At 32.7% G+C, this 26,169-nt stretch overlaps 3 protein-coding genes across 21 annotated transcripts; 2 read left to right on the forward strand and 1 right to left on the reverse strand.

Moving 5' to 3' along the window:
• Window positions 1–4,180: 4,180 nt before the first annotated feature.
• Window positions 4,181–4,871, forward strand: LOC126665798 (uncharacterized). The gene is made up of 2 exons (XM_050358716.2): window positions 4,181–4,265; window positions 4,398–4,871. The coding sequence occupies exon 2, from the start codon at window positions 4,398–4,400 to the stop codon at window positions 4,725–4,727; it is 330 nt and encodes a 109-aa protein (XP_050214673.1). The 5' UTR covers window positions 4,181–4,265; the 3' UTR covers window positions 4,728–4,871.
• A 3,383-nt stretch (window positions 4,872–8,254) lies between these two features.
• Window positions 8,255–11,501, reverse strand: LOC126669307 (probable protein phosphatase 2C 55). 7 transcript variants are annotated; one of them, XR_007638457.2, is made up of 8 exons: window positions 11,334–11,500; window positions 10,804–11,109; window positions 10,040–10,397; window positions 9,788–9,937; window positions 9,021–9,344; window positions 8,634–8,693; window positions 8,499–8,555; window positions 8,255–8,414 (listed from the first exon to the last, which is right to left on the reverse strand). XR_007638457.2 is itself a non-coding variant. In XM_050362781.2 (8 exons), exons 2-7 carry the CDS (start codon window positions 11,082–11,084, stop codon window positions 8,550–8,552), a joined length of 1,179 nt encoding a protein of 392 aa, XP_050218738.1. In that variant the 5' UTR covers window positions 11,085–11,109; window positions 11,334–11,500; the 3' UTR covers window positions 8,255–8,414; window positions 8,516–8,549. The 7 variants fall into 7 exon arrangements, 6 of the variants coding, with proteins under 6 accessions (XP_050218738.1, XP_050218745.1, XP_050218724.1 ...); XM_050362781.2 differs by having other exon boundaries at window positions 8,516–8,555; XM_050362788.2 differs by having other exon boundaries at window positions 8,255–8,555; window positions 10,040–10,367; window positions 11,334–11,501.
• A 643-nt stretch (window positions 11,502–12,144) lies between these two features.
• On the forward strand, window positions 12,145–24,590 carry LOC126665690 (DNA repair protein RAD51 homolog 2). 13 transcript variants are annotated; one of them, XR_007637683.2, is made up of 14 exons: window positions 12,145–12,301; window positions 12,413–12,526; window positions 12,646–12,798; window positions 13,947–14,050; window positions 14,177–14,240; window positions 14,329–14,384; window positions 16,494–16,574; window positions 17,221–17,280; window positions 17,374–17,465; window positions 17,534–17,653; window positions 18,173–18,376; window positions 18,641–18,700; window positions 22,554–22,623; window positions 24,470–24,590. XR_007637683.2 is itself a non-coding variant. In XM_050358560.2 (13 exons), the coding sequence occupies exons 1-12, from the start codon at window positions 12,218–12,220 to the stop codon at window positions 18,676–18,678; spliced, it is 1,170 nt and encodes a 389-aa protein (XP_050214517.1). In that variant the 5' UTR covers window positions 12,145–12,217; the 3' UTR covers window positions 18,679–18,700; window positions 22,530–22,681. The 13 variants fall into 13 exon arrangements, 10 of the variants coding, with proteins under 10 accessions (XP_050214517.1, XP_050214514.1, XP_050214515.1 ...); XR_007637684.2 differs by lacking the exon at window positions 24,470–24,590 and having other exon boundaries at window positions 18,173–18,386; window positions 22,554–22,681; XR_008789502.1 differs by lacking the exons at window positions 22,554–22,623; window positions 24,470–24,590 and adding an exon at window positions 20,174–20,448 and having other exon boundaries at window positions 18,173–18,386.
• The last annotated feature ends 1,579 nt before the right edge of the window (window positions 24,591–26,169 follow it).

Consider the following 26,169-nt stretch of genomic DNA (forward strand, 5'->3'; position numbering starts at 1 on the left):
TCCCTGCTACATTTATGCTTTAAGACTCCAAATTTGATATGCGCTGTCAGACTGTCCTTGTCCATCTTAGATGCCCATATTTTGAAGGGGCATCTATTTTTGCAATAGGCTTTGCGTCTTAACTTGTCATTAGGCCTAAACTTCATTACATATTGATGCTTAATCCCATAGTTTCTCACTGCTTTCTTAAATTGTGCAAAACTTCTAAATTTCATACCTATGCTAAATTCAGGGTCATCCATGTTCTCCTCATTGAACTCATAGTACCTAAGTTTCTTTGAATCATCATCAGTATCACCCCCTGAACATGAATAGAGCTCATTTGACTCTATAAGAAATGAATCTCCATCTCCAGTATTAGCATTGGCCTCACGCTCAGTATTTGCATTAGTTTCTATGTCAACAACTTCAAGATCCTCTTATTCCATATCCCCATCTTGATCCAGACTATGGTGATCACTGTAGTCTAAATCTTCTAGATCACTTTCCTCAAATCGATTGTCTTCATTGCAATGAGCAGCACCTTCTAAATAAGCTTCACTCCCACACTGACCAAGAGCATCTGCAGCTTGACTTTCACCCACACCAGTATTGTCATCAGGATCCTCACCCACACCATCATTGCCACCAGGATCAGGATAAATGAAGTCATCATGAGCATCTATCTGATTCTCCCCTGCAACACTGCCCTCAAATAAATTCACACCAACAGTCATCATGAGCATCTATCTGATTCTCCCCTGCAGCACTGCCCTCAAATAAATTCACACCAACATGCATACATGCATGAACATCTATCATTTTTTTTATAATCTACATCGAGTGCCATCTTGAGAACATCTCTTTCATTACGGAGTGGGTTTAATTTAACATATTGTTCATCACAAACATGAAAGAATTTAAACATGTCTGCATCCACACCTAAACCTAAACTCACAGCCATACAAACCAACTCGGGCATTGTTAAGTTCATAGCACTACAATAATCAATATACCATAATATTTGATGATCATACCCAATTACATGTCCAACTAAGATTTTTTGCATTCGCATAGTGTAGTAGGAAGACTCAAAGCTGCGATTTTTTTTTACTCAAACACTGTTCATGCCAAAAATTAATAATAAAATATAACATAGTTAACACTGTGTCTCTACTAGTGCTCATGCATGCAACGATTAATAAAAAAATTAACAAAATTACAAAAATTTAACAAAATCGATATAGCATGAGAGTTACAATAATTTGATATAGGGTCTCCAAGCTAGCAGGGTCTTCAATCACGGTTCATCCTCTTTTTGATTTCAATTTAGGGTTTTAACAGTTTATAGGGTTTGAAATTAGGGTTTCAACTTTAGAATAAGTAAATTTTGTCTATTTATGACAAATATATGATAAACTTATGAATTTAATTAGGGTTTCTAAGCGAAGAATTGAAAGAAACGCGGAGTGAAGAGTCATTTTAGGGTTTATAATTTGAAAGAGTGCAAACACAATTCGATGTTTTCAATTTTTTATTTAGGGGAAATAAAGTAATTAGTGAATATGTGAGTTTACCGTAGTGGATTTTTTTTATTACCATTCCACGTATGGGTGATGTGGCTATTCCATTGCTAACATGGAAGTGAGAGATTTGTTGCCCAATTCTAGCGTGCCAAGTGAGCACAAAATGACATCGTTGAAGAGGCAAAATAATGCGTTTAGTGAGGGTGACATTTGTTGAAACAATTAGTTCAATTCAATGACACTTTTGTAATAAAAGTTCGTTCAATGACCTTTCTATAATCTGACCAAAGTCCAGTGATCTAAAGATTTTAATATCCTTCAATAGATCAAGGAATTTAATTAATTAAGCAGTCAACCATTTAAAATCAGGATTATTTATATAATATTCTACTTTTCCAACTTAATTATAGCAATTTTGGCCTATTCTTGTAATTTTCACTTAGTATCCTGTTTTGTAAAACTAATTTTGACATCCTTTAACGACCTTTTTTCAAAAATAGTTTATAAGGGTTTAAACGGTTTCATAAACGTACTTTGATGGCCATTTTTAAAAGATAGTTTATAAGGGTTTAAAACAGCTTAACACGGTTTTAAAAACATATTTTGACAGCATTTTCAAAGACAATTTATAAAAGGGTTTAAAACAGTTTCAAAAACATACTTTGACAACCATTTTCAAAGACAGTCTATAAAACGGTTTCAAAAACATACTTTGACAGCCATTTTCAAAGACGATTTATAAAAGAGTTTAAAACGTTTTAAAACAGTTTCAAATATATACTTTAACAACCATTTTTCAAATTCAGTTTATAAAAGGGTTTAAAATAGTTTCAAAACATACTTTGACAACCATTTTTCAAAGACAATTTATAAAAGAGTTTAAAACGATTTCAAAACATACTTTTCAACAATTTTTTGAAGATAGTTTATAAAAAAAGTTTAAAACGGTTTCAAACAGTTTATAAAGATTTTCGACAATTTCAAAAAAAAAAAGTTTCAAATAGCTTATAGAGATTTCAAAATTATTACAAAGATTTCAAATAGTTTACAAATGTTTCAAACAGTTTATGAAGGTTTCAAACAGTTGAAAAAAAAAATAACAATTTCAAACAGTTTACAACGGTTTCAAATATATGAACAATGTTGTCAATAAATATTGAAAATTAACATATAAAAAGATAGAAAGAGAAAGAAGAAGATCCAGAATAAGAGGATACACTAATGGCGATTGCGGAATGGTCGATTTTTTTGAGACGAACGCGAACAAACTTTTTCATTGGTGATCTTATTTGCTTCGTATTGGTTATAGTTAGTGTTATATATCGGACTTATTAGATGGAAGATCGAAAAATTAGACTGAATTTGCTAAGAAACACCATTAAAATGAAATAAAAGAAGAATGAATAATCACAAAGAAAGAAAAAAGAAGAAGAGGAGGAAGACGAAAAGAGAGAAGAAAAAAAAAGAGAAAAAGGAGGAAAAAAAGAAGAAAATATGTGCACATATCAGAACTGAGACACCCATCGCTAATAAGTTAGAAAATGAAGTTTTTTTTTTGCAAATTCTTCTTATATTATAATATCAAATTGGGCCAAATTTGATTCAATTTTCGCACACTCATTCTCAATTGCATATCTATAGTAATTTATTAAATCAAACAACATATGCAAAACAATTATTCATTCTCATTTCTATTTTCATTCTGATACCATTCATTAGGACTGAGCAAAAACCGGACCAAACCGGTAAACCGGACCAAACCGAACCGAAAATAATTGTGGTGTGGTTATAATGGTTAAAACGGTGTGGTTTGGTTTAGGAATTTTAAAATTCCCGGTTTTCGGTTACGGTTTGGATTTAGGGGTCGGTTAACCGCACCGAACCGAAAACCGAGAAAGATAAAACGACGTCGTTTTATCTATAGAGGGGAGGGGTTGCTTTGTAATTTTCACCCTTAAAAAATGAAGCCCTAATTTTATTCTACCCCCCAAACCTCGCCGCCTCTCTCATTTTCTCACTTCACTCTTTCATTTCTCTCATTCTCTGAAACAAAAACCCTAATCTCTCTCTCAGTCTCTCTAATCTCTCTTCATCTTCTTCTCTCTTGGTTTGCAGATTCAAACCTAATCTTTCTCAATTTCTCACTTCACTCTTTAATTTCTCTCATTCTCTGTAACAAACCCTAGTCTAGTTATTTTATCAATCGATTCAATCGATTCAACTCCTCTCTGTAACAAACCCTAATCGTTACTAATGGATTCAATCGATTCAACTCCTCTCTGTAACAAACCCTAATCTCTCTTTGTTCGTAATGGATTCATCATCTGCTCACTGGTCAGGCATCGTTCTTGTACTAAACATCGTTCTCGCATGTTAAGTTTCTGATTCTAAATGTTTGAATCAACAAAATCTGTGTTGATTTTGTGAAGATATACCTGAACTTTAAGGTAAATAAACTCGGTTCAAAGGTTTTTAAAAATTCTTGTTTATTAAAATTTGTTTTAATCTTCTGGATCTAACTTTTTTTTGTGTTTCGTTGTTTCTTGTTGCAGATCTTGAATTTCTTAACAAAATAACTAGATTTTGAGGTATATCTGAGGTCAATCTTCTTTTACTTTGTTATATCTAATCTGGGTATATATGAGGTTCTGTTTGCTTATTAAGTGTGTTCCTGTTTGTTTATTTTCTTTCATGAACAATTATCTCGAAGGTTATCTGGGAAAAAATACTTGGTGGAAGCTTTGAAAGGCAAATTAAAAGGTAATATGACTTTGGTCTGCCTCTGATGCTTGATTTTCTTGTGTTTATATGGTTGTGATTGTGAAAGTTTGATGCTCTGTTTTTATTGCATCTCTGATGAGTTTTTTATTGTCCTTGGATGGTTTTTTGTAGATGGAAACAAATCTGACAGCTAACCAACTTGAGCCACAAATTGGCCAAGTAGCTGGTGTGGAAGCCGTGCCTGTACATGACTCTGATAGTGATGGCCAAAATGCTAATGTGCAAATGGAAGCCAATGCTGGAAATGACCCTACTGTTGCTGGACAAACTGCTAATGTGGAAGCAAATCCAAGAAAAAGAAAAGAGTCCCTGCAAAGATCAGTGGTGTGGGATCATTTTGATTCCATAAGAGATGGAAAAGGTGTTATAATGCAAGCAAAGCGCAAGTACTGTGCTCGTATGTATAACTGCAACGCCAAAAAAATGGCACATCTACATTGAGGAGTCATATGATTAGGTGTACTAAACACCCCTCCACTGTTGAAACCAGGCAAGCTCTTCTCTCTTTTCAACCTGTTTCTAATGCTGGTCCTGATGTTGGTGGTATGTTTAATGTTGCTGCATGGAAATTTGATCAGGATGTAATTAGGCAGGTTGTTGCATATATGATAGTTGTTGATGAATTGCCTTTTAGATTTGTTGAGAAACAGGGGTTTAGGAAGTTAATGAGTGTTGCTTGTCCTATGTTTAAAATTCCTTCTAGATTCATTGTGAATAGAGACTGCTATAGCATGTTTGTGGAAGAGAAATTAAAACTGAATTTTTTTTTGAAAACATGTACACAGAGAGTGAGTCTAACTAGTGATACATGGACATCTAATCAAAGACTTAATTATATGTGTATCACTGCCCACTACATTGACAATGATTGGAAGCTCAATAAAAAGATTATATCTTTTGTCCCTTGTTCTAAGCATAAGGGTGAATACTTGTCTAAGGCATTAGAATCTTGTTTGCAAGAGTGGGGGGTAAAAAACATTTTTTCTGTGACTCTTGATAATGCAGAAAATAATAGTACTGCAATGGGTTTTTTCATGAAAAAAATGTTAAGTTGGGGCACTACACCTGAGAGATGCAAGTATGCACACATGAGATGCATTTCTCACATACTTAATCTAGTTGTTTCTGATGGATTGAAGGAGTCTGGTTCCTCTTATGAGAAGGTTAGAGGGGCAGTAAGATACATTAAGAATTCACCACTTAGGTTAAGTAAGTTTAAAGCTTGTAAACTGTCAACTGAAACTGTGTGTAAGCGCTCTTTATGTTTGGATGTCCCAACTAGGTGGAATTCTACATATCTTATGTTGAGTACTGCCTTACTTTATCAGAAAGTCTTTGAAGAGTATGAGGAAGTTGAGTCTAGTTTTAAAGCAGATTTGGGTGAAAATGTGCCTACTTTCAGTGATTGGGAAAATGTTAGGGAATTATGTGGTATGTTAGAGTGCTTTTACAAAATGACTTTGAGAATTTCTGGTTCTCTTTATGTGACTGCAAACAACCATTTGAATGAAATTTCTGACTTGTGTACAATTTTGCAAGATTGGATTGCTTCTAGTGATCTATCTTTGAGATTAATGGGAACTAAAATGAAAGCAAAATTTGACAAGTATTGGGGTGAACCGTTAGTGATGAATAAGATTATTTTCTTTGCTAATATTTTGGATCCTAGGGATAGAATTGTGTTTATGGAGTACACACTTTGTGGGATGTATGGGTCTCAAAAGGGAAAATTCTTGTTTGCTTGTTTGATGGAGGACTTTGCTTCTCTGTTTAATGATTATGATGTGCAATACAAAAAATAATTGGCTACTGCTGGCCAGAGTAGCCCCTCAAATGAAAATTCTGGCCAGTTATCTCAAGCCAATTCAGTGTTGAAAGAGAGGTTCATGCAACAAATGTTGGAGACTGGTGGTGTGGGTGGAAGCAAAAAATCTGAACTAGATGTCTATTTAAGTGAGGCAGTGGTTCCCAATGATAGTGGTTTTGATATTCTGAACTGGTGGAAGTTCAATTCTCAGAGGTTTCCAGTCCTCTCAAGGATTGCTCGTGATGTGCTAGCTGTACCAGTCTCCACAGTTGCTTCAGAATCTGCTTTTAGCACTGGTGGTAGAGTCCTTGATGACTTCAGGAGCCGTCTTACTCCTAAGATTGTTGAGGCCTTGATTTGCACTCAAGATTGGTTTAGAGACCCATCAAAGCCTGTTTCTGTTTAACAGGCTTTGGAAGAGTTGGAGGAGGTAGAAGAAGGTAACTTTATATTTTAATTTTGTGTTTTAATTTACTTATGTTTTTCTTCTAGTTGTTTAACTTTTTTTTTTTGCAGGATATCAAGATCCAGCAAATGATTAATAGTTTGTCTATAACTATTTAATCTTCTGTCATTTACTTATTGACTATTTGCTATTTTGATTACCTAATCTGGTGGAAGTTTGATGTTGCTTACATTTGTGGTCCCTTTCTGATATAGTCCCTTTCCGATAGTCCCTTTATGATAGTATCTTTCTGATAGTCCCTTTCTGATAGTCCCTTTCTGATAGCTTAGTTTAGACATAGTAGAGATCTTGGTTGCTTTTTATGTTCTGCCATGATTTCTCTGTCTTATTATGCTTTGTTTAATATATGGCTATGATGATTTGACATCCAAGTTAGATTGCTTAAGGTTGTGAATTGTTGAGGCACTACATTGTTTGCTGCCACCTCTTTTATAATCTTATGTATTTCATACTTGATAGATGCACTTGAACTGAGCCTGATTTAGCATTTCACAATGCTGAGATCTGTCTTTGTATAGTTTGCTGCAATTGTATGTAGTGACTGCAATTGGATGGATTTCTCTGTCTTATGCTAATTTACAATTTCTGTTGGCTATGATAAAGCTTCCACCTTTAAGTCTAGAGTTACTTGATTTTTAATTGTGCGACATCCATTTTTTTTCTTGTTGCCTTTTAAGAGTTGAGTTAATGTTTGACTTAAAAACTAAGATGATGAGCCTTGACTATATGATTATGTCTGCTTTTTTTTTTCATTTTTGTTGGCTATGATGAAACTTCCACATTTAAGTCTAGAATTACTTGATTTTTAATTGTGCGACATTAGTTTTTTGTTGCCTTTTAAGAGTTGAGTTACTGTTGACTTAAAAACTAAGATGCTGAGCCAAACTTATGATTATTTAGATAGTTGTGAATTCAATTTTTAATTTTGCTTTGTTGTTTTACTATGAAAACTTATTTCATTCTTTTTATTTCTGTTTTTCAGGCTTGCAGTTGCAGATGCACTTTTTGTGGGGACTAATTTTTTGGAGCAAGGCTGTCTATATTGCATTTTTGAAGCTAGCTAATTTTTTGGGAGCTAAGCTCATTTTTTGGACCTGTTTTTGTTTATATTGGTCCTCTATATGCTATTTTTTGGCCTGAATTATATGTATTTGTTTTGTAATTAAAAGACTGTAAATTTATAGGTCCTATAATTTGTAAACTTGCTTTATTTTGATGTTTAGTTTGTAAACAGGTTATTATGTTATATTCTTAGTCTGTAAATTTATAGGTCCTACAAATTGGTTAATATGGACCATTTTTTTTCATATTTTTATAAATTTTTCTCTATCTTTTTTTAAATGAGAACCGACCGAACCAGACCGAACCAGACCGAAATAAACCGACATTTCAGTTAACCAAACCGAAAAAACCGTCAACCGAAGCAGTGTAATTTGGTTTTTATATTTATAGGGTTGGTTTGGTTTGGTTTGAGGTTTTTGAACACCGAACCGAACCGAACCGTGCTCAGCCCTACCATTCATAATCTTAAGAATTTTCATTGCTTATAGCAATGTACCTTCCCCCCCCCCAAAAAAAAAAAAATCTATAATTAATTTTACATGGTTGTATTTTATTTTTTACTTTATTCTAATTAATAAAATTTTGTGATAACTAAAGAAAACTACTATTACCGACATCCTGAATTTTGAAAAGTTTCAAGATAAATGTATGTTTTTATTTATGTTAGATGAGTAAATGAAAATTAATTTACACTCTAAATTTAAAACAAAAAATAAAATATATATATTGAAAAAAAAAAAGAACAGATTGTTCAAGTTCCCAAACAACATCCCATTTCTTCAAGTTTACGGACCTGTAACATATTGCAGATTAAAGTCGTCATATCAGGCTTACAATTGTGGCTGAAAGCAATCATAAAATTTTGAAAATCGATTACTTGACAGAAGCTTGTACATGTATAGCCAAACATTCCTTGATACAGTGTGCTTCATCGCTGCAAGCAGTGAAAAACAAGTAAGTGTCATCTGAAAAAATAAGCGCAACATACTAGGGACATGAGTGAAAAACTTACAGCTATGAAGAGCTTCAATACGGATTTTATTCTGTCGAGAAACCCACTCAGGTGTGTACTCTGCACAATACATTAAATCAGAAAAACACTCATGCAACTAGAATTTCCGACTCGCTTCGACCAAATTTAGACATTTATTTTTCATCAAATCCGGCCCGAATCCGTGTTCGAGCATGAGCGCGAACCCGTATTAACCCGTCCTTATGTGTGAGTATGTACTTTTATAATTGATTAATCTCAAAGTAATTCTAGAAAAACCGTTGTTCGAATTCGCATAAATTTAAAAATATAGGTCAGATTTTAATAGTAATATGAAACCAGAATTAAACCGGACAAAATTTAGACTTGCATTTAAAAGAGTCAATTCTAGCTGGAACTAAATCGAACCTTCCCAAGCTCCGGTTTTGAACATGCATAAGAAGCATTAGTAACATATGAAACAACAACAGTGATGTCGTCAAGCTTGCCAGCAGTAGGCCAGTGAAATCCAGCTTCGCGAGCAGCAATGGAAAAGGGGGTCTCCGGATGATGTTTGTCTTGTGCTACTTGTTGTGCGGATGCAGCTATTCTCTGAGCAGTCTTGTTCGGAGATAAGCCATCTCGCAAGGCATCAACCACTAGTTCAATAATTTCATTGTTGAACAAGTTGTCGAACAACCCATCTGTCCCAACAACTATAACATCACCAGGAGCAACATTGAGTTTGAACACCTGAACCAATTAAACCTACATCAAGTTGTTAAATCATATCATAAATATCAAAGCCGGGTTAAAAAATTTGCAGTTATCAAACTATATTGCCAACTTTCAAACTCTTACAACAACCAGAAGTCGCTAAATAAATTTAGATAAAAAAGTTATTTTCGTTGCTGCTAGAAAAGTTAGTAAAATCACTTTTTAAATTCAAACCTTTGAAAACTTTATCAATTACAACTAAACCTTTTAATTTTATAATTGTTCGAGTAAGCAGAAATTTACGAGAAATTATTTAGTGATCTACCTGGTTGTAAGAATTTGAAAATTGATAACCATTCTAAAAAATACTATAGCTTGGTAAACACAAAAATAAATCTTAAACCTTATCAAAGTCTAACATATAGCAAATTCCATCATACAGCAGAGAGATCACAACGAAAAAATGCAAAAAAACTAACCTGACCAGAGCTAGGTAGATCACTATGCTTTCCATTCGCAAGTTGATAAGGAAAATTAAAACCATGAAGCTGCACAGGAGAGCTGAATAATTTATGTCCATCTCGAACCACAGTAAAGCCACTGTCTCCTAGATTAATTGCACAGAGACCCTAATCAAATGACAACATAACTGTGTCAATAATAAGCCAACAGAAACAATTTGATCTTTCAACAACATCAAACATGAAAGTGGATTATAAATTATTTAACACCTCATTTATAAGTGCTACAATACATGCTGTAGATGAACCCTTAACTTTCGTCTCAGCGTGAGCTTTCTTCAAGGCTCTAACTAGGTCGATTGAACCATTCTTGTGGTCACATTGAATTGCAGAAGCTGAACTAAGCATGAGTTTACGGGAATAATGCCCTGCATCAACGCCAACACCTGCCCAACCACCTACGCCATCAGCTACACCGATTGCTTGTTCATGTTTACAAATAAAATGAGCATCCTCTCCTCCAGTTTCTACCTTATCAGGATGTGGTAAGTAGCAAGATCCTGATATCAGCTTCAGCGTTTTTTCAACAGAAATATTCCTGAATATTGAAGTCAATTTTGAGCAGTTCCTGAATATCGAAGTCAATTTTGAGCAGTTATATTACAATTCTACATATCTCCTAAACCAAACTTGACAAGACTCGAAAAAATCCAAGCGTTTTTAATTTCATCAATGATAGTCAAGTCTTTGTAATTACATAAATTAAGCATGATTTTACTCATATGGCGGTCATCGAATAGTGGTCTATTGGAGACAAATCCAGATAAATACAAAAAAAATATAACCATGAAACGGCTGTCACGTGAGCAAAATCAAACTCAATTTATTCAATTAAGAGTGGTCTTTACCACAATTGAAATAAACACTTTCATATCAAACTATAATTGACAAAAGTAAATTAGGATTGATAAAAACGTAAACAATTGAGTTATTGTGGATCCATACACCTATAATAAAAACATAGAAAAACTTACTCTTTAGACAAGGAAACTGAAGGAGCAGTTGATAAAGCCGACGAACATGGAGAAGGCAATGAACTACGAAAGCATTTAGATCCCAACAGTACGGGTGAAGAAAATCTCTTGTTCAAGAAATTTCCATGGGCAGCAACATAACCATAAATTGGAGAATGGAAGGTGGGTTGTCCTTGGGTTTTCAAACCCAAAATGACTGTACTAATGTTTCTGTAACGAAGGCAACTTCTACTTCCGTACAAGTTGCCAACTATAACTTGTTTGAATGCACAACCAGCCATTTTTGCTTCTAGCTACAATCTGAAACTAAATAGTCATCTAATTAGAGATTTGAGTTTTTACAAAATTAAAGAACTTACCAAACTCAATAAGAAAATTCCATGGAAGATTAGTATTATTTTCTTATGGCAATTCAACTACTGTTATACATCCAAAATATAAAATATATTATTTCTTTCAATCCTATAACTAATTAAAATCTCTATACATTATACAATGAAGAGCATAAGAGAGAGAGAGAGGGAACTTACTTGCGTACTGTGAAACGGAGGAGGAGGAGGAGGAGGAGGAGGAAGCAGTCGATTAAGACGGCAATTCTAAATAAAATTGGGATTATTTATAGAGAAATCAATGCGGCGTCGTTTATGTGCGCTATTTTTTCGATTGCTTCACTGCTGCTGCCTTGGCTTACAAGCTTTTTTTTTTTTTTTATAAAATGGGCTTACAAGCTAATTTGACCTAAATAACGAATAATTAGCACATTTTATGATAGTTATGGTTAATTCATTTAGGGGTAGAACTGGATAATTTAAAATAACTGAGTAAAAAAATTATCGTATAAAATATATTGACATCTAAAAACATACATAAAAAAAATAACATACTATCAAACTATAATGTACATGTATATTCGACTGAGTAATTAGCATATTTGTTAAAAATTTATAAAAATTATATATTTTTAAGATATCAAAAAGAAATTAGAAAAGACAATTATATAAAAATAAAAATTTAATGACTATATTTTAAAAAAATATATCAATTTTGAATTTTTGAAAAATTTATAAGAGCAGTGGCAGTTAGTTTTTCTTCTAAATTCATTCTATTTTTAAAATTTATCCTCAACCTATAAGATAATTTCCCCATAAATTAAAAATTTGTCTCTTTAATTCTAAAATAACTTATAAAAGTAAGGGTGATTAATTATATAAGTATAACCACCAACTCTAAAATTAATTTATATATTTAATTGTCTATTACTTGATATTTAAATTAAAAAAATTGTTTTCACTCGTCATCAATAAACGACGTGTCGGTGATTCGATTTAGGGTTTATGATTGGCGGGAAGATTTATATATATAAGAAATGAAGTAAATTCAAAAATGAAAAATTCAAGATCAGTACTGTGTAGTAATGGCGAACAAGCTGATAAGCCAAATCGGACTCCCGAAATCAATCGCAAGCATATTTGCAGCTCGCAACCTCCACACTGCTAAGGTAACAAACGAACAACGTCGCAAAAAACTATTTCGTTTCATTTCAATTTCGATTTAGATAATCTTTTCTTTTAAATTTAATAGTTTAATAATTTTTGTTTGCTTTCTAAAGGATGCATTATCGCTTACCGAATTCGAGTTGATGGAGCTACTAGATATTGGATTATCAGAAGTTAGGTCTGCAGTTTCGCACATTAGTGCAATCGTTTCACCTCCTTATATAACCGTGAGCATTTTATTTTATTTTTGTGATCTAATCACTTTATAATTGATTGTTTGTTTTACTTTGTTGCATATTCTGAAGAAAAAAATCACTCTGTATGCTTGGTTGATTGGTTTTGTTAGGCGTTATCTTTGATGGAGCAGAGATTACAAAATGAGCGATTTGCCGGGCATCTCCCAACCTATCTCAAGGGATTAGATGAGGCATTGTGTGGTGGATTACCGTTTGGTGTTTTGACTGAGGTTGTCGGTCCTCCTGGAATCGGTAAAACGCAAGTATGTTATGTATCACGTTTTAATTTTATTATTCATTTTAGCGTAATTTATTCAGTGTTACTTTCAATTTGAGTGAGTGATATAAGGAATGGTTTACTTTGTGGTGTAGTTAAGATTCCTACCTCATCTTTTTTGAAATGTGTGTTCATTATTAACATCTCGCACTTAAGATATTGAAATTTCAGCCTTTCTGTTAAATTAAATGTTCTAAATTTTAGTCATTTTAAATATCATCAATTTACTTCGAGAATTTGTGCTCAAGTCCGTGCTTGTATTGCTCCTCACCCATAGGCTTTGATAACTGTTGACAATTATTTTCAATTAGCCTAAGATAGTGTGATACCAAAAATCAGGTGATACCAAAAATCAGGTGACAGTTTAAACTGATGAAAAAGATAGTGTGAATACATTAACAGGTTATTTGCAATAACTGCAATGAATCGATTAGGATGCACCCCGGTTTTTTCAGGTAAAATTTCTTGGGAAAAGATGGGAATTCTGAAACAAATTTGGCCTAGCTGAATTGGAAATGAAATGTTGGTTAATTGACATAACTAAAATTCCATCCTAGACATTTTGGAATTAAATTCTGAAGCATTATGTATCATGGAGATTCAACAATAAGATGAATTGAATTGGTTTTACTACTCGCCATTGATGCTTATTAAGACATAGGATAATAGGTTTTAAGAGAATCTTCGGGGCCTTGATGAAAGATATATGACTTTGCGCATATGCTTACATGAAAGGCCATACGTTGTCTCACCATAATGTGATTGGCCCAGCATGTTTGAACCTGATCTTTTTCCATTGTTTTGTTTTCACAATTGATTTTAAAAATATAATTGGAGACTATACAATGTGAAAATAACGAATTTTTGATTTTTTTCTTGCGTATTATGATTGGCATATTTGCTTTCAGCATTGTTTTGTTTTCGAGGGTTCTATAAAGAATCAAGCAAAAATTCTCCTGTTTAATTTCTTGAGACATGTATCAGATTATTAAAATTAGAAGATGAGAAGAGAGTCTTTCATTAAAGAAAAATATCTTGTGGTTGCAGCTTGACGGGACATGTATACATTTCTATACTTTATGAGTAAGATTTTACGCAAGGATGAATCTGAATGGTGTTTTTTTACTTGGATAGTTTTGCCTGAAGATTTCATTGTTGGCCTCTCTGCCAGCGAGCTATGGAGGTTTAGATGGCCGTGTAATATATATTGATGTGGAATCCAAATTTAGTTCTAGAAGGTAATTGAAGTTCACCTATTGATAGCATTTACTTAAGGTTTGTGATTTTTTTTTTGTTTTGTTTTTCCTTTTTAAAATCTTAAATGAAAGAAAGCTTTTTCGAATTTTGAAATGTGATTTTCTTAGGATAATTGAAATTGGAACAGCAAGCTTTCCTGAAATATTTCACATGAAAGGAATGGCGCAGGAGGTATAAAATATCTCTTTAAAATAAACTTTTATTATTATTTGTCTTATCATAACATGAGTTTGAGTACTGGTTTTCCATTTAACTGCAGATGGCTGGTAGGATCCTTGTTTTGCGGCCAACATCCCTTTCAGAATTCACAGAGAGGTGTGAAACAAAGAAAAGTTCACTTTCAGAGGGAAAGATTATCATTTCATAGGAGTACTCTAGTAATGGATTCAATATTAGCATTGCAGGCAAGAGATAAGAACTTTCATCTGACTATCTAGTCTTGCACAATAACTTTAATTAGTTCTGTGGTTTTAGAATTTAGATTTATTGAAGTACACTATGACATAGCACTCGTAAACAATCATAATAAGGTACATGTTTAGGGGTATCAACATCACTTTACGACCTGTGAATCGAAGAAACTAAGACTTACTTCCTTACGGCAATAAACTATATAAGAAGTCTAGTAATGGAATCAATTATTATCACGGCAAGAAAGTGGTTGAAAGCTTTTAAAAAAAGTTTCAAATTTAAGGTGACGGCACCCAATTGTCAGTAGTTGTAGCTGTCAAATCGAGATTCGAATCAGGAATCAAAATGTTTGATCTCGAGACTCGAATCGTGAGATTTGGTTTATGTTTTTAATATTATTAAAAAAAATATATGCACATATATTATATGTAAATTTTTTATATTTCTAAAAATTTGAACTATATAATTATTTACACATAAAAGTCTTAAGTCTTAACACATAAAATTAGAGTAATTTGAGAAGAAGTGTTTAACAAACTAACTATTGTTTCTGTGTTGTCCTTTTTTTTCTTATTCTAAATTATATATTTAAAAGCTCTAGGTCTGATGTTTTTGTTTGAAAGGGTTATTTGGATTAAGAAGGTAACTGATAAGTCACTTTCAGATTCTTTCCATTTATTATACTCTTCTCGTTTTCTCTTGTAATTTATGATATATGAAAAGACATTATTGAATAATTTTTTACTATCTTATTCTTTCCTAATCTTTTATTTTTTTGTTAAACTTAATGAATCGTGGTGAATCGCACGATTCATAGATTCATTACGATTCACTATAGATTTGGTAGATTCGGCACAGATTCCTGTAATTTGCGATTCACTTAGAGATTCAAATCGATTTGGGGGTGAATCAAATCGAATCGCAAATCCTACGACTTTGATATCAGTACATTCACACATTTTGAGGTGTTTGGTATTACAAAACTCCATCTAGTTTTGAAATATTTGCATTAATTGCTTAGTTTTAAAAACAACACCTATTGGAGGGTATGATTTGAATATTAATGTTTCTTCTTGGGCAAAATCTAGGAGCTTGATTATTTTGGAATTCTTATAAATTCAGGAAACTGATGCGATTAGCAGGGGAAAAAGTATTCATAATCCCCCCAGTACTAGAGAATTACCTTGGTCATAAACACAGCCCCAAAACAATTACCGACAACATTAAACTTAAATGTACTTGATGAACAACTAGCATGAAGTGAAAGAGATAGTTGACCAGTCAGTAGACATTAAAGGTGTAGCATGTGTGCTTCAACTTCTTAGTGAAGTAGTGCTTCATTGTGATTTAACAGTTGACAAGTATCTCTAAAAAATTACAAGCTTTGTGCAACCCTTAACTTATCATTGTTGATATAACATGCAAACTCTAATGGGCAACCAGCCACTTAAGTATGGTCTTTACTTTTCTGCCAATTAGTGAACCTCAAAACCTCAATCTGTAGTCTTAACGTGCATTTTAGCAAAATGCACATGATAAATTTTGTTTTTGAGTTGTAGATACTGAACCATTGTGATTGTCTCCAAACATGACTATATCTTATCATTATGATTGTTATCACTAGGTTTTGACTTTCCAATGCATGTAGTAGTCTTGCATAGTTATTTTCAGCTGACAAGGTTTTGTTTGGGCTGTTCCATGACGAGTTAGGTGATGAATATTGAATTTTTAATTGCTCAATTGTAGCACTCTATATGTGTGTCCCTTTTTATACTCTTATAGATGCAAGCTTTATTTAATAGTCAGTTGGTAACTTGATGCGTAGTGGAAACTGAAACTGGAAAGCATGTCACATTCATATTAATAGCACCACTTTAACATGCTTATTCATCCTGCCTGAACAATTTATTTTCTGTTAGTTTATTTTCTGTTTTTGTTTTAATTATACTATTGCAACTTATGGTGCGTTTGAAGCTTACATAAGATATATATAAACATCATACTGTCTAACAGTTTGCAGCAAATCAAGGTTTTGCTCCTTCAGCAACAAGTGAAGCTACTCATTGTGGATAGCATTGCTGCTCTAGTTTCAGGGTATGCTTCAATTGTCTGTACAAACATCAACTTGTTTACTAGAACATCTCCAAGTTGAATTACAATGTCTTAGAATTAGGAATACTTTTGAATTACTTGCTTCTAAACACAAAGCTATTCAGGATTTTGTCATTTAAATAATTATGATTTTACATAATATAGAGAAGCTTAATGTGGTGATCACTGACATCAGAATTATGTCTGAGTAGAATAACCCTTCTGGCATTGTCTTAAACTTGTCGTTTGACCTTGAGTAATATCTAGTTAAGTAACTTTATATTGCCCTTGTTAAAAAAATGAAAAAAGAAAAAACTAGTTTGCCATTCTTACAACTAATATTTATATTTTCTGGATTAGCATGATGGATGAAGTTTCAGTAAGCTTTGTAGGTCATGTGCTCAAACTGTGCATGGATGCGGTCTGCATAATAGCTTACTATGCTAATATGATTTATATGGAGTAGTTTCCATAAGGTTCCTCATGAGGCTACAGAACATTAAGAGTATTTGGATTTTGTGTAGTGTCGGGGGAATTTTTTTTCATACTTGATTTCCTTTTCGGGCCATATGTATGAAAACCAACCCTTAATCTGACCTGTTCTTCTATTTGGCTCATGCTTTAAAAAGGAAGTGCTACCGTGTTTCAGGGAATATGATCAAAGAGATCCTAGACAACACTCATTGGGATGGCATATTTCATTTATTAAGTGAGATTCTTATCCTTTCAACAAGATCTATCTTATGTAATTTACTCCGTGTTAAGGTCGGGACATATATATAAATATTTTTGATCCATCTAGGTCACTTGCTGAATTTTCACGAATTCCTGTTGTCGTGACAAACCAAGTTCGATCTCAAAGACGTGATCAAATCGGCCATTACTCATTCCAAGGTATGTGAGCATGCTCTACCTGTGAAAACTTTAATGATTCGTTAACAGCATGTTTTTCTCTTGTGCAGTGCAAAGAAATGCCGAGTCTCAAGATGGAACTGAAAAATATGATTCTCATCTTGTTGCTGCCTTGGGTATTCACTGGGCTCATGCTGTGACCATCCGTCTTGTGCTTGAAGCTAAATCAGGTTTGCGTAACACTTGCTGTACCTATTAATGAGCTTGATCTGGCATGATGAAAGTGCTGCTTTTAAGAAAATATTAGAATGTGATTTCTTTGGATGGAAGCAATAGTCAGATTAATGTTTTAACTGTAATAATGAAGTTCTGTACTTTTTTTATGAAAACAAATACAAAAAGGATAATAATATTTAGTTAGAAAGTAATTGTTTATTCAATGACTACAATAAAATTAGAACAGAGTGGGATTTGAGACTTTGAGAATTTTATAGAAGTAGTACCAGTAATCAGGTCGAGAGGTGGGATCCCGAGTACTGAGTCTCCTTTTTTTATCATTCGAAAGCCAGCTATCTTCTGAAACCATATTAAACTTTCATAATATTATCGACATAGTAGCAAGCTTCCACAAATGATGAAATTTTATGCACTAGTTCTTAGCTTCAATCTAAAGCATGTTAAATGAAAATCTGAAAATATTTACTTGGTTATTGCTGCATATGAAGTTCAGATTATACCTTGGGTTTCAGGTCAGAGATATATTAAGGTGGCAAAATCTCCGATATCGCCACCCATGGCCTTCCCCTTTAACATAACATCGTCAGGGATCACCCTATTGGATGATGATGGAATGGAACTAAGAGGGCAGGAAATAAGCTCAATTCACTGTCAAGGTTTGTCGCTGGGACTTCTCCATAACTGGATCTGTGAAACTGCTCTTAATAACCATCAAGGCGGTCAATGGTGTAGAAAAATATCCGCTACATGATTGATTAGAAATAAATTTTTCTCATTATAAATTGATAGATACTATCTGTTAACGTGACAAAATATGGTGGCCCTAGCAGTGTACCCCCATTGATGTCAATATTTGCTGTCAATTTCAAACCTTTCTATGAACAGCACTCCTTGCAGTCTTCAGCATTTCTATACTGTGTTAAGTTTTTGTTTTTTTAACCATATAATAGCATTAAAATCTGATATTTTGACAAATGCAGGCCACAATGACATTTTTCATGGGGAAGTGATGCCATGATCAGTGAGAAATGAGAATGAAGGTGAATTTTCAAAACTTCATTTATTTCCTCATTTATCTGTTTTATCGAAGAGATATTAACCAGTGTTGGACATTATGACTATCATTACCTGAATCTGAAACTACCTTATATAATATTAGTAGATGGAAAAGTGAACTAGGATTACATGACAACATATATTATTCCCTTGGAAATTGAAAGCTGATGTTATCTTGTATGTTTAGTGATTCTTTTTATGTGTGAGCCAGAATCTACTAAATCAAAGTTCTAGCTATATATTTTGTCACCTGGACATTATAGTATATAACATGATAGTTTAGGCGATAGATAATTCTGGGTAAAACATAGTTAGTATTGTGCAGTCAGATCTCATTTTAAATGCTTGGATCTTTTAACAATGCTAAAAGAGTTGATTTGGGATCCAAAGAGTGGGGGAAGTCCTAATTTCATTTTGAGCTAGCAAAAGCCATCTTCTACCTTCAGCTTAAGTGATAAAATTGACAACAATTAAGCGTTTTTCTTAAGCCATATATTTCCGAGACTTCTCAATAGTGATAAGATCAAAAAGATTAGAAGCACCAAGATGAGATGTGTTGTGTAGGAAGCCATTGTTTGAAGCAGTAGCAAAATTTTGAGCTGCAAAACCATTTCTTAAGGTTTAATCCTTCTGAGTAACATTTAATGCTATACTTCTAAAGCTTAGGGAACATATCCAGATCTAAGCTGGCTATGGATGATGGTCTTTGGACTTCATGCCGATGGGTTTTGCTAATGGCGAGCCTATGTTATTACATACTCCATATAATGCCTTTGTACTAATGGTTTAAACCACAGGCCAAACAGGTATGGCCACCAGTTCCCGGTTGAGTAAAATTGTAAAAACAAATTTGACCTAGCTTGTATGGGTATGGGCCAACCTCCGGTTCAACTAGTTCAACCGCCGATTCCATTGGTTCAAACGCCAGTTCAGTCTGATTCTGCCTGTCCAATCCGGTTGGAGTGGATTTCCAGTTCTTAGGTTAGTTGGACCAGACGGCTGGCCGGTTCCAAATTCAACCGGTTGAACTGGCCAGTCCAGTTCTTCAATCATAGGTTCAAAATTTGAACAATAGATTCGGTTGAATGAGCTTAAATACAACTTTTTTCCTCTCTTTCTTCTTGCCTTTTTCCCATCATACAATCCTAGTTTGTGTCAACTGCCAAGAATGAAATGCACTTCGAGTTGGAAAAACTTTGGATTGGACAGGTTCCATAAACCAACTCCTTGCATATTTTTCGGGCACACAGTTGAAAATTTAAAGTATGAATATATGAATTATGCTGTATTACATGCTGGCTTGTTCATGATATGCCTGGTTAAGACATGATTTTGCACTTCTTTTTGTCTCTTGCTGAATCAAGACACCATATGCCATGTATGTCTGGTTTATAGTTGTATATGAACCACTATTCCCGAAATTGTAGGATCCTTATTGCTTCTTGTGATCCCGCTAGGTAAAAGGTCTGAGCAGATAAATATGGAGCAGATTGTTTACTTAAGCTCCTTATATTGTTTTTCAAATCAATGCGTTCCGGTTGCTTCATCCTGGAGAAGCTATCAATCCAATCCAGTCCATAGTCGATGATTGCCTAGTTCTTGCTGGCGATCGATCCTTTTGTTTTCAGTTTGTTAGTAGAGTTTGTAATCAAGTCGCTCATGCCCTCGCCAAATGGGGTGTGTTTTTCGGGCGTGCTTGCTTATTTACCGGGGAGATTCCCTATCCGGTTAATGAGCTTGTAAACTCTATTGGTTGATTTATAAAGCAATCTTATTTCTCAAAAAAAAAATCAATGTGTTGCACATTTTTACTGTAAACTTATTAGATTCTACTACTGAAGAACATTTTTTTCCTAGGTTAACCACAAAATACAAAAAAAAAAATACTTAATTTTCAAAAAATAGGGTCTAAATCCAAAATTTCATTTTTACCTAGAAAATGAAAATCTTCACTTTTTAAGCTTTTATTTGCCTATAAAAATTACAATGCAGATTCATATTTGATATCTCAAATATACATCGCCTGTGAAACATCGACTCTTTTTCAGGGTGCTATATATAGGGGGACACTAGGATACGTACCTGACACGGAAAAATATGTGCCCCGATACTTTTTTTCTTGTTGAAGGAGATGGGACACGGCGGGGATATACCGGGGACACTCCAAGTTACATTTTAGTTAATTTAACAGTCTTTTTTTTAGTATGTTCTCTTTTTTATAAGAACCTTAAGTAATTGGGTTCAAACCCAAATACAATTGGATAATAAGTTAAACTACACCCTATTTCTAATTTGAAAAAGAAACTAGCAACTGCCTCAATTTAAAACAGAAGTCACAAACACAACTTCTTACAACACAAAACAACAGCCTTAACTCATTTCTTTTCATGGATTTTTCTTTTTTAAATGCCGAAGCTTGAAATGATAATGCATCAAAAATATTTTAATTTTATGAGTAAATTCATATTTTTTTAAAAGAATAAATTGTCCGTGTCTCCACCATACCTCTGTTCTATTTGGTACCCATATCTGTATCCGTATCGATGCTTCATTGTACATCTCTGATCTCTGGGAATAGACCAAGTGAGAATTTTTTTGGTGCTGACTGCTGAGTGAATGTTTTTGAGAAAAACATATTTTTGAAAATGTTGGCCTCTTTAAGCCCTTTTTGTGGGTTTCACTTTTTCCCCCCTGTTAAAGCATGAAATTGCCCACTCTTTTGTCATTATTTGCAAAGGCTTTTGGCCTTTGCTCGGGTGTAATGTTCAATCATTTGAACTCATATGAAGTCATATTTGCGTGTACACGAGGGATTTCCAACTTGGGCCTTTGTCCATGGGTAATGTTCAATCCTCTGGAGTACTCATGTAGTCAAGTTAGGGTATGCATATGATGTTTTCTTTCTCAAAGAGAATGATAAAGTTAGATGCTTGAAATTTCTATTGGTTCTGTTTTAAACTTTCAATATAATACTCTTGCAAAAACAAAGATACAATGACAACTAAGTAGCTATCGGATGCCGTTACTTTTGAATGTCGAAGTCCTGAAATTACTGTCCACTTCTCCTTTATTTTTATTTCAGACTATACATATTTTCAATAATCGAGGTACTAAGTAGCTTATGCATATTTATTCTATGCTGGAATGTGAGATTAAGATTAGCCAATTCTCATTCTCTTAAAAATTTATAGTGAGAACTTTTTGTATCCTTAAGAGTAGGAGCTAGTCCATTGTTATAAGCAAGTATTGCTGATCTAGGCAATAGAAATAATAAACGAGCAAAGGGTCATCGCGGTGTTTGAAATTGTGCATAATGATCAATCAACTCACAATTAACCAATTAATCTGTTGAGGACAATGTTCTCTATTTTTACGTCAATTAACCCTAATAGTATACAAAATAAATGCGTTTTTGAACCGCAATGACACAATTTGGGAGCTAATTGGCCTAAAAATAAAGTATCCCAAATTGACGGAAAAATAGAGAGTGTTATCCCTAACTAATTAAAATGACTAAGTGCGAGTTAATTAATCCTGATGCACAAGCTCAAAAACCGCGCTGGCCCTTGGTTCATATACTCTTGTGTGTGTTTTTCTTGCTTATTCTGCAAAGGCTTTAAGGACTTGGGGAAGTGCAATAGCTGAACTTAGAAGGGTCAGAAATTGGAAATAACTATTTGTTTTGTGCTTAGATCGTTTCAGAGATATTCTATATGCTAATAATATAGTGCTTTTTTTGTCATTGCTCCTCCCTTTATTATCTCCGTATTGAAATTTGAAACAACTTGTACCCTTTTGTTTGTGGCTTGTTAGTAACTACAGTTGTTTGTTTAATAGCCGGGGCTTATTGGAACATGGAAGATCCAAAGTAAAGACAGCTGATGGGTTTTCCTTACAATATTATTAGGTAAGAGGTCCACACTACTATGTGCTTTGGAAATATATGAAAGAAATACAATTTGATATATTATGCATATCTGTTTGTGGGTTCTTTTAAATTTGCCCCACGGATATTTTAAAATCCAAAATCAGAGGACCTCTCTAGGCTTGATATTTTAACATTTTGGTTACATCTCATGCATTGGCAATTTGGCATTGTTAATTTTTAAACTAAAGGTGGATCATGTGTTCTTTATGGTAAAAGGCATTTTTGGGTTCCTGTACTTGTCCACTTTTTAGCATTAAATCCCTATACTTTTATTTGTCAACCTTGAGTCCATGTACTTTTAATTTTGTAGACATTATGTCCATCCGTCACGAAAATGAGATACGTAATTTCACACGCCATTAGTGCGATTGGAATAAGTTTTTTATTCATTTTTTACTTTAACTTTAGTGAAAAGTTGGTCAATGGTTTTTTATTTTATTTTGACATTTCAGTTCCTAAATTGATTTCTTTTTCTTGTTTGAATTGACAACGTTAACACTTTTTGTAATGGATGGATTCAATGTTTACAAGATTAAAAGCGTAAGGATTCAATGTTGACAAATAAAAATGAAGGGATCATATATTAAAGACCGAACAAATACAGGGATCCAAAAATACATTAAAGTTTCTGTTTTCCTTGGACAAAACATGTAGTACTATACAACCTTATGGCATTGGTTTCTAAAAACAAGAGAAAAAAGTGTATGGGGAAGAAGCCAAAGATTAGGCTTTATTTTTAAGGTTTCTTTCCTTTTCTCACTTAGGTTTTGAATATAGTATGTTTCCATTCGACAACTTGAATTGAAACCGTCTCTGAACTATCGGCTCTCTATCAAATTTCGCCCGCTAATGTTTTAGTTGATTGTTTGATTTTTTCTGAACTGTATCATGCTGAAATTTTGTTGGATACGGTTCTAAATTTCGAATTCCAATCGAAATTTAAAATCTATTATAATATAATATTGTATAAATGTCTTTTTCTCCATATCATTTTATCTATAAAATCACAATTATTATAATTAGTTATCTTTTTTAATTTAGTTTTGTATTATTTGATTTAAAGTATTGATAAAATCTCATTTAAAATTAAATTGAATTTTCTTCTAATTTAATGCAAATTATTAATTTGAGCTTAGGGTATAGTTACACAACTGAATATCTATCAATGTATTTCTATAAATATGTGGAACTGCCCAGGTTGATCAAAATTGCACAATTTTAAATATTATTTTTATTTTATGTTCTATTATTTTCTTCTATTATGATTTAATAAAAATTATACAAAAACTGTTGGTTAAATTTTATACTCATTAACCAACTAGTTTGAAGCTAAAATTTTGTTAACAATTACAATGACTGATTAGTGATTCTTTTTTATATAATTGTCTTAACATTCCAATTTCCAATTAAAGCTATGGTATTAAGTCATATGAAATGTGAACATCAACCTACTCATGAGCCTGACTTTTATATAGTAGATAATTCCAATTAAATATTCGTAAAACCTTAGCTAGCTGAAGTGTCCATGGATAATTCTTGGTTTTAGGTCCAGATACATTTATGTTTATGTTATATTAAACTATTCGTGATTTTGCTTTGATTCTAATCCAATGAATTGTCATGTTTTTTTAGTTTATTAATGGATTAGCATCTTAATCTCCTCGAAATTTTTATGTACAGTTGCTTTATTTGGATCACGATATTTACCCCATTTATGTTTTTTTAATACATCAATTAGTGGCATCGGTCCACTGGACACCATTAACAATTAGTTTTTGTTGGTGTTTGATTAATTAATCATATAATATCTATACATATGCATCAGCGATGACAGGAGCTGGAAACCAAATTTGATTACATTAAACGGCGGATTCAGGATTTTATTTCAATCTGTACTTTATAATCCATTTTTGTTCTTTCGATAGTCCGGATTTAATCTTCTTCTAGTTTTGAATTCGTTATGAATCTTATTTGTTTTTCTTAAAAATTCCGACGCTAGTCTGGGGTGAAGTCTATTTTGTCGTTAAGTTAGTTTTGCCGTCGATTAAATTTATACGAAAAATACTTGAAACAACTATTTCCGCTACGTTATCTATAGACATAATTAATAAAACTATAATACAACATTTTAAATTAAAATAATGACAGCAATGTAATTTAATTAACAAAAATGTTCAGACATTCAATTATCTATTATAATCTTATCGGCATTGACATGATGGATAAAATCTATGTAAGAATTTATTTATTTTTCTACCTTTTGTTCATTAAAAAGAATTACTGGGTCTTTATAATCATATTGATGGTCCTTTTACTTAGTGGTATATTAGGAGCATGGAATTCAGCTTTTATTATAATAATTATGGTCTAAATATTGTAGGTTATCATAATTTGGACTATACTTTAGTCATTTTAGTATTTTAGGTAGTTTCAAGGTATCTTGGCTTAGCATCATTTCAATTGTTACTAATTTATATGTGAAATGCATTAAACTAATATTCTCAAATGTCAACCTCTACAATTATGATTATAAAGCTCAACCTGAAACTTTTAAATTCTAATTAATTGAAAGTTTGAAACTAGTACCTTAACTTAGAAAGAGCACCTCCAACACACTTCAAATTTGGAATGGGATGCCATTTTTCAATACTTTAAAAAATGTAAGTTTTAAACTTTTGTTCTTTACTTGTAATTGTGTTTTACTCTTATGAATTTAGTTTTGATTAATTATATTTTATAATAAAATTAAACATTTAATTACATAATAAACGTTTATCATAATTTAACACATTGAACATTCATATTAATATATTTATGGCTTAATGCATGGACAAATTCAAATCTTTTAAATTGGCCGAAGGTACAAAAAAACCCTTGAACTTTTTCAGAAAGTACAAGACAGCCCTTTAACTTATTTTTGGCACAAATCGACCCTCAAACTTTTAAAATTGAACAAAAAAACCCTTCCGTCCAAAATCTCAGTTAGCCGATGACGTGGCACGTAGGGAAAAAGTTAAAAATCAGTCTTAATATTTAAAATACTTACCAATTTTATATTTATGAATTTTTTTAACCATTCCCACCATCTTCTTCATTTAAATATCTATTATTAAATAAATTTATAAATTTAAACCAATTAAAATTAAATTAAAACAATCGAAATCCGATTAAATCAATCAAAACCTAATTAAACACTTCGAAACACAATTAAAAAAATTAAATTTGTATTAGTTTAATTGGAATTCGATGTGTTTAAAATAATTAAACATATCGAAACACAATTAAACAAATCAAAATCTAATTAAATACATCAAACATAAATCAAAATTAAATTATTATTTTTTAATTTTTTTTCTAAAACCACACCCGGAGGAGAAATCTCTGGTAGCCGGTCGGAGAAAAAGACACATCGAATTAAACTGAATACACCTACAATTTCTAATATTTTCCAAATAAAATATAATCTTGCGAGTAGGAAGCGGAATTTTTTAGCTTCATTAAATAACTAAACAAGAGAACACATAA

Source organism: Mercurialis annua, linkage group LG1-X, assembly GCF_937616625.2.
Source record: "Mercurialis annua linkage group LG1-X, ddMerAnnu1.2, whole genome shotgun sequence".
In the NCBI taxonomy this organism is placed as follows: Eukaryota; Viridiplantae; Streptophyta; class Magnoliopsida; order Malpighiales; family Euphorbiaceae; genus Mercurialis; species Mercurialis annua.

Coding starts and splice junctions, on each gene's coding strand:
- LOC126669307 (XM_050362767.2), bottom strand. CDS start 11,084: ATGGCTGGTTGTGCATTCAAACAAGTTATAGTTGGCAACTTGTACGGA. Junction 10,398..10,803: donor TCAGTTTCCTTGTCTAAAGA/GTAAGTTTTTCT, acceptor TTCGATATTCAG/GAACTGCTCAAAATTGACTT. Junction 9,345..9,787: donor ATCTACCTAGCTCTGGTCAG/GTTAGTTTTTTT, acceptor TAATTGGTTCAG/GTGTTCAAACTCAATGTTGC.
- LOC126665690 (XM_050358560.2), top strand. CDS start 12,218: ATGGCGAACAAGCTGATAAGCCAAATCGGACTCCCGAAATCAATCGCA. Junction 12,302..12,412: donor GCAACCTCCACACTGCTAAG/GTAACAAACGAA, acceptor TGCTTTCTAAAG/GATGCATTATCGCTTACCGA. Junction 16,575..17,220: donor ATTGCTGCTCTAGTTTCAGG/GTATGCTTCAAT, acceptor ACCGTGTTTCAG/GGAATATGATCAAAGAGATC.
- LOC126665798 (XM_050358716.2), top strand. CDS start 4,398: ATGGAAACAAATCTGACAGCTAACCAACTTGAGCCACAAATTGGCCAA.